Genomic DNA, 7,141 nt, shown 5'->3' on the forward strand with positions numbered 1-7,141 from the left:
AAAAAAAAAAAAAAAAAAAGTTTCTTCTCCACCACATCATTTCTAACCTTTTAGAAGCGAAAAAGATGCTCAACCTATCATTTTCAGTTTGATAAGCAATATACTTTACCTGTCTCTTATATTCAGATACTGGATCATAAACTTTCCAGCCATTAATTGAAAATTTTTCTTTATAGCTGAATGCAAATAGTGCCTGGACACAAAAACCACAAAACACACATGTCATTATTTATTTTTATATCATATACCCAACATTAAAGCTTTTCATTCTAATATGAGCTGAGTGTATTGATTCCTATTTTAGTCTGTAAATTTTAAAGCAATAAAGCAGCAGCTTTTCTTAAGCATTACCCAGAGCTGACAAATTTCAAATATTCTAATATTAGTCACCAACGGAGGAAAAAAGAGAGGGGAAAAAAAAGCCTCTGGAAAAGGAATAATTAAACATAGGATATTTGGACCCCCACAAATGTATGCAGAAAAGGTTTACTTTGGTGTATTTACCTGTCCATTAGAAAGAGGAAATGCATGCTTGTTGAGGTTTTCAAATATCCCTAGTTTACTCTGTTCTTCCTGTTTATAAGCAAGCCGCAAGTTCCTCATATCCTGTTAAACAATTAGCAAAACTCAGTTATTCAACATACATCGGGCACCTATAAGCCAGATACCGTGCCATAAATAAGGAAATTAATTTTTTTATTCATTTCTCCTTTTATACTTTATCTTGCTCCAACTAACAAAAGACAATTTAACAAAATACCTCCAATGATATTTTTAAAAATTAAGTGAGGGAATTGGAACAAAGGGGATATGTGTGGTAAAAATTCATCAGATGGAAACAAGAAGATTCATACCCAAGTCCTGTGCACTTTCTTGCTAAACTTGTGCCACAAAATTAGTTGTACTCTTTAAGCTGCTGAAAGTATCAGTTAAGAATTCATGCCATCCATAAAACAGAAATGTAGCAGACACTCCTCCCCCACATACTCACAGAAAGGACTCCTTATTGGGTACAGATTGTAGCCCTCAGTAACATCCTTACAGCAATACAATGCTGTTTCTCCACACCAGTTTCTTAAAATGCCCCCAATGCAAGCTGATGGCCAAAGGCCAAAGCACAAGTCAGCAGGAATAATCCCACCAAGGCCAACTGTGATGGTGTGATTTCTTCCCAGGATGTTTTCAGCAGTGTCCTTGACCTTTCAAAATCTATGCTCTTGTTAGTTAAACACAAAAATCTCACTCTTCCTTAACATTATATGAACTTTGAAGGTAAATATGACCACAAATTAAAAAAATAGCAATTAAAATGAAGTTATTCTTGTGGTATTATTTGTAACAGCAAAAAGAATGGAAATAACCTAAATGTCCATCAATAGGCGGCACTTAAAATTAAACTGCAGTACAGTTGATGAAACACTAGAGAGCTGTTAAAAACAAGCAGCAGCTCTGTATGTACTGACGGAATGGAGTGTTGCGATGTATTGTCAAGGGGAAAAAGAAAAGGAGTAGAACAGTGTATATAATATACTACCATTTACGTTTTCTTTTTTTTTTTATGAGTTTCGCTCTTGTTGCCCAGGCTGGAGTGCAATGGCACAGTCTCCGCTCATTGCAACCTCCGCCTCCCTGGTTTAAGCGGTTCTCCTGCTTCAGTCTCCCGAGTAACTGGGATTACAGGCACCCACCACCACTACCAGCTAATTTTTGCATTTTTAGTAGAGACAAGGTTTCACCATGTTGGTCAGGCTGGTCTTGAACTCCTGACCTCAGGTAATCCACCTGCCTCGGCCTTCCAAAGTGCTGGGATTACAGGCATGAGCCACTGCACCTGGCCCCACTTACATTTTCAAAGAAGGACTATACATACATTCTCATGTGCATAGGCTATCTGTGGAGGGTTACATTAGAAATCGGTAATAGTGGGTGCCTGAAATGAGTGGAACGAGGTGGCAGGGTAGTGGGTGGAAGGAGACTGATTTTTTACTATATACAGTTTTTGTATCTCTTAAATTTTGTATCACCTGTTAAAAAATAAATCCCACACCTTATAAGGCTCTTAGGCATGATCTGAGAAGACTGGGAGCATGACCTTAGTAATTCTAGGTTAGAGAACATTTAAAGTAGTTGTTAGCAAATGCTCACCCTGGCCATAAAAATATCTTAGTAAAAGAGCCCCAGGACACCTGCCTAAGCAACATAATTTCCTGAAATGCTCTCCCTCTAAGCTACATGGCTACACACATACACGTTGGTGGCTGACTGAGCTGACTTGCTATTTTAGATTGCTATTTAAGATTGCTTACAAGCTAAGGAAAGAGCACGTGCAAAGATTCTGGGGCAGGGGGGTGGCGGCGGTGTGTGTCAAGTATGAACCACCAAAGGAAAGCCCATGTCACTGGGATGGCCAGAATGAGAGGAGGGCAGTTTGAGACGAAGCTGCAGAGGAAAGGGGGTCAGGCAAAGAAGTCTTGTAAGAAGAGTTTTTCCTTTAGTCTAAGGATAATGGGAAGATACTCAAGCGTCATGAGAAAGGGGACAACATGTTTCAAAATTGCAGAACCAATCAAGTCACCCCTCTGCTTGCCACTGTTCCATATGGGGAACCCTGCCTGAGAAGGACAGTTGTCAGGTAGTGCCTAAAGTGAGTTTAGTAAGCCAACAGATTCATGATCTGGAAGAGTAAAGTGTTCTTTGGAAAAAAAAAAAACTGGTTTTGAGCGCAGTCTAGGACCAACCAGAGGGAGCTATCCTCAGAGACTGAATCAAAACAAATAGATTGTAAGGAATCCTAACCCAAAATTTGGAAGGGGCCCTGACGATCCTGCAGGCAGGATCTCTTTCCTGGTACTTCAGGTAGGGTTTTTGGTAAACCACATTACCAAAGTAAAGTCACTGGGAATAAAATACATCAGTTAAGAGTGGGTCCTACATGACTTCATGATTAAAGTTATCACACACATTTCTACTTAAATTATTAGAAGGGTACAAAATAAACAAACAAGCCCAGCTCAACATAAAAATTCCAACATAGCCAAGAAACTTCATCTCATTTTTAATCACAAAATGTATGGACCACTGCTGTCCCTTTAGGAAGTCTCTGACCATCCACATTGTTCTGAACGTAGTCTTAAAACAACAAACTGGGAAAATGTATTGATCTCTGCTTTTCACTTGATTTCTCTGAGATGTGACAAATAATCACTTAGGTTACAGGTCCACATTAATTAGAAATACAGTCGGCCCTTACTAGCCATGGGTTCCACATTTGAGGATTCGAACAACTGCAGATACAAAATATTTTTTAAAAGGATGGTTGCATTTGTGCTGAACATGCAGAGACATTTTTTCTTGTCATTATTCCCTAAACAATACAGTATAACAACTATTCACATAGTGTTTACACTGTATGAGTTATTATAAGCAATACAGAGATGATTTATAGTATATGGGAGAATGTTCTTAGGCTATATGCAAATACTACAGCAGTTTATATAAAGGACTTGGACACCCATGGATTTTGGTATCTGAGGAGGAGGCCCTGGAATCAATCCCCACTGATACTAAGGAACAACTGTACTTCAATAGAAAAGGTTTACTTCAAAGGGCTACAGAATAGTTTAAATTCGATATGAGATTTGAAGAGGTTGCTATCCCGAAAACATTTGAGATACTAGCAGTACAATTATTCTACTGTCCAAAGACCATGAAGACACTGAGGGAGAAAAAGTTCAGATCTTTTAGTTTTCGCTTGTGTTTCTATTATACCTTGCACACTATCTCTATACCACAGGAATTGTCTCCATGGCTCTGTGCTCCAATCTTCTCAACTCTGCTGATCACTCCAAGGGGAACATCAAGGATAAAATGTGGGTCCTAGGTTTAAAAATTAAGATCAATGTCTATTAGTGTCAGTCAACAGTTTTCATATTTTAAGTCTTTGCTGGGTTACAAAATATGTTTGTTTACTTCGCATTTCCTCTTTGTCCCAGCTAAACTGAAGTCTGATTGATAGCATTCCTTATGAAATATATATTGAGACAACAATGGAATTTCCCCCCCAGGTTTAAGCAGTACTTTAACAGCCTTTGTCTTCAAGATACAAACACCTGTTTGCAAAAGTGTACATCTCAAAACCCAACCTGTGGTTATCTCAGGGTAATGGGATTTCAGGGGTCTTTTTACATTCTTCTTTTAGTGCTCCAAAGTGTTTCTTTTAAAATAAAACACACTTTAAAAAACTCACCCTTTCGACATTTTTGAAGTACAGCTTAAAGTCCGTCACTGTCAGGGTTCCACTCACTGCTCCCATAAATGGGCAGATATACATGACATCTTTCACTGAAAGAAAAGGGCTAAAGTAGCAACTACTGCCACAGACTTGTGCTTCCATAAAACTTAACACGAGTTTTCCAAATACATATTTGTGATTCCAGTTTTCTAGGAATTTTGTACTTTATAGGATTATATCAATTATGACTTTCAATACAGAGAGATGCATAGTCTTCTAATAAATTTCTATTTTTTAAAACAAAATTCTGATTTGATACTTAATGAGGTTTTAAGTAAAGGGCCTCATAATAAGTTATATCCTGTCATTTTCCTAGGTAGTTAACATTTTCCTGGGTGATAAATTAATCATATTCAAAACATTAATTGAACTCTGAAAACCCTGGGCTACCATTTCATGAATTGCTGCTACTTAAAACTAATGAAAGCTAAACACTGTCTCCTAATGCACCTCCAAAGGAAACTCTTTTCACAGAAGACAAAACCTAGAACCACATCAATGAAGTGGAAAAAAACTTGTTTCAAATTCCTTATCAGCTTCCTTATCAGTTTTAACTTTTTGTTAATATCTATTAGGTACATGACATATTTAATTCCTATTAGTATTAAGAAGCTAACATCTATCACAAAGACACCACATCTTCATGTTTTCCCAAAGTGCCATTCCACTGGAATGACAAGAATATACATAGCTATATATGAGTCCAAGTGAGACAACAAAAGGCTTTAATGTCACTGAACCAAATTCTCACACTACTTCCATTTAACTTTTCTATAACTCCTTATGTACTGAGAGCCTTCTATTGCTGGGATTCTGGGTATAATTGGAAACAGTTCCTGTCCATGAGCAGCCCATGACCTGTGAGAGATACCACACAGAAAATCACCATTATACTAGAGTAGAGGTCCCCAACCTTTTTGGCACCAGGGACTGGTTCATGGAAGACAATTGTTCCATGGACCAGGGTGGAGGTAGGGGGATGGTTTCAGGATGAAACTGCTTCACCTCAGATTATCAGGCATTAGACCCTCATAAGGAGCATACAACCTAGATTCCTCACATGCGCAATTCACAATAGGGTTCGTGTTCCTATGAGAATCTAACCACTGATCTGACAGGAGATGGAGTTCTGGCGGTAATGCTCAATAGCCCGCTGCTCACCTCCTGCTGTGCAGCCCTGTTCCTAACAGGCCGTGGACTAGTGCTGATCCACAGCCCATGGGTTGGGGATCCCTGTACTAGAGGCTGACAAAAGCTAAAATAACAATGTGGATATAAAGTACTACAATGAAAGTTCAGAAAAGGATCAGTTTAACTCAGTAGGAAAGTGGGTAGGGGGAGTAAGAGAAGGAAAGGAGGAAGGGCACAGTGATAAGTTGTTAGAGGTTAGTATGCCTGGATCAATGGGTGCAGTGAGGACAGTGGAACACGACGTCAGAGAAGTTGGCAGGGAGCAGATTGGCAAGTGCTTCTGTAGGATACTGAGGCATTATCATCATTATCCTTAAAAGATAACTGACTTTAAACAAAAACAAAAACTATATATTGTGGGGTTTATAACATATGTAAAAGTAAAACAGATGACAACAACAGCACAAAGGGTGGGAGGGGACAAATGGAAGTATACTACTATAAGGTTCTTATCTTGTACATGAAGCAGCATACAATCATTTGAAGGTAGACATAAAGATGTAAAATAACTAGTTACATAACAAAACAAAAAATTATAGCTAATATGCAAGCACAAGACATAAAATAGAATTCTAAAAAGTAAAAACCCCATAGTCTCAACCCAAAAGCTCCTTCAGCTGATAAACAACTTTGATAAAGTTTCAGGATACAAAATCAGCACACAAAAATCACTAGCTTTCCTATACACCAACAGCCAGGCCAAGAGCCAAATCAGGGATGCAATCCCTTTCACAATAGCCACAAAAATAATAAAATACCTAGGAATATGACTACCCAGGGAAGTGAAAGATCTGTACAATGAGAATTACAAAATACTGCTTGAAGAAATTAGAGATGACATAAACAAATGGAAACACATTCCATGCTCATGGATAGGAACAATCAATATCATGAAAATGGCCATACTGCCCAAAGCAATTTATAGATTCAATGCTATTCCTATCAAACTACCAATGACATTCTTCTCAGAACTAGAAAAAACTACTTAAAATTCATATGGAACCAAAAGAATAGCCAAGGCAATCCTAAGCAAAAAGAACAAAGCTGGAGGCATCATGTTACCAGACTTCAAACTATACTACAGGCCTACGGTAACCAAAACAGCATGGTACTGGTACAAAAATAGACACACATAGACAAATGGAACAGAATAGAGAGCCCAGAAATAAGGGTGCATACCTACAACCCTCTGATCTTCAACAAAAGCAAGCAATAGGGAAAGAATTCCTTTTTCAACAAATGGTGCTGGGATAATTAGCTAGCTGTATGCAGGTAAGTGAAACTGGATCCCTTCCTTACACCATATACAAAAATCAATTCAAGATGGATTAGAGACTTAAATGTAAAACCCAAATCTATAAAAACCCTGGAAGACAACCTAGGCAGTACCCTTCTGGACAGAGGAACTGGCAAAGACTTCATGACAAAGATGCCAAAAGCAATCACAATAAAAGCAAAAATTGACAAATGGAATCTAATGAAACTAAAGAGCTTTCACACAGCAAAAGAAACTATCAACAAAGTAAACAGCCTACAGAACGGGAGAAAATATTTGCAAACTATGCATCTGACAAAGGTCTAATATCCAGCATCTACAAGGAATTTAACAAATTTACAAGAAAAAAAAACAAACAACCCCATTAAAAAGTGGGCAAAGCA

At 38.0% G+C, this 7,141-nt stretch overlaps 1 protein-coding gene across 3 annotated transcripts in view; it reads right to left on the minus strand.

The window, feature by feature from the left end:
• The window catches only part of MTMR1 (myotubularin related protein 1), a 76,225-nt gene that overhangs the window by 37,196 nt on the left and 31,888 nt on the right, over nucleotides 1-7,141 (minus strand). For all 3 annotated transcript variants that reach the window (XR_001884046.1, XM_017865542.1, XM_017865543.1), the window contains 4 exons: nucleotides 4,247-4,341; nucleotides 3,769-3,876; nucleotides 505-606; nucleotides 110-193 (listed from right to left, as the gene is read on the minus strand). Coding sequence is in view for 2 of the 3 variants with exons in the window: in XM_017865542.1 (XP_017721031.1) it covers nucleotides 110-193; nucleotides 505-606; nucleotides 3,769-3,876; nucleotides 4,247-4,341 (389 nt within the window). In the remaining variant the exon portion in view is untranslated. The remainder of the gene's footprint in view (nucleotides 1-109; nucleotides 194-504; nucleotides 607-3,768; nucleotides 3,877-4,246; nucleotides 4,342-7,141) is intronic.

This window comes from Rhinopithecus bieti, unplaced genomic scaffold, assembly GCF_001698545.2.
Source record: "Rhinopithecus bieti isolate Rb0 unplaced genomic scaffold, ASM169854v2 scaffold_80089, whole genome shotgun sequence".
Lineage (NCBI taxonomy): Eukaryota > Metazoa > Chordata > Mammalia > Primates > Cercopithecidae > Rhinopithecus > Rhinopithecus bieti.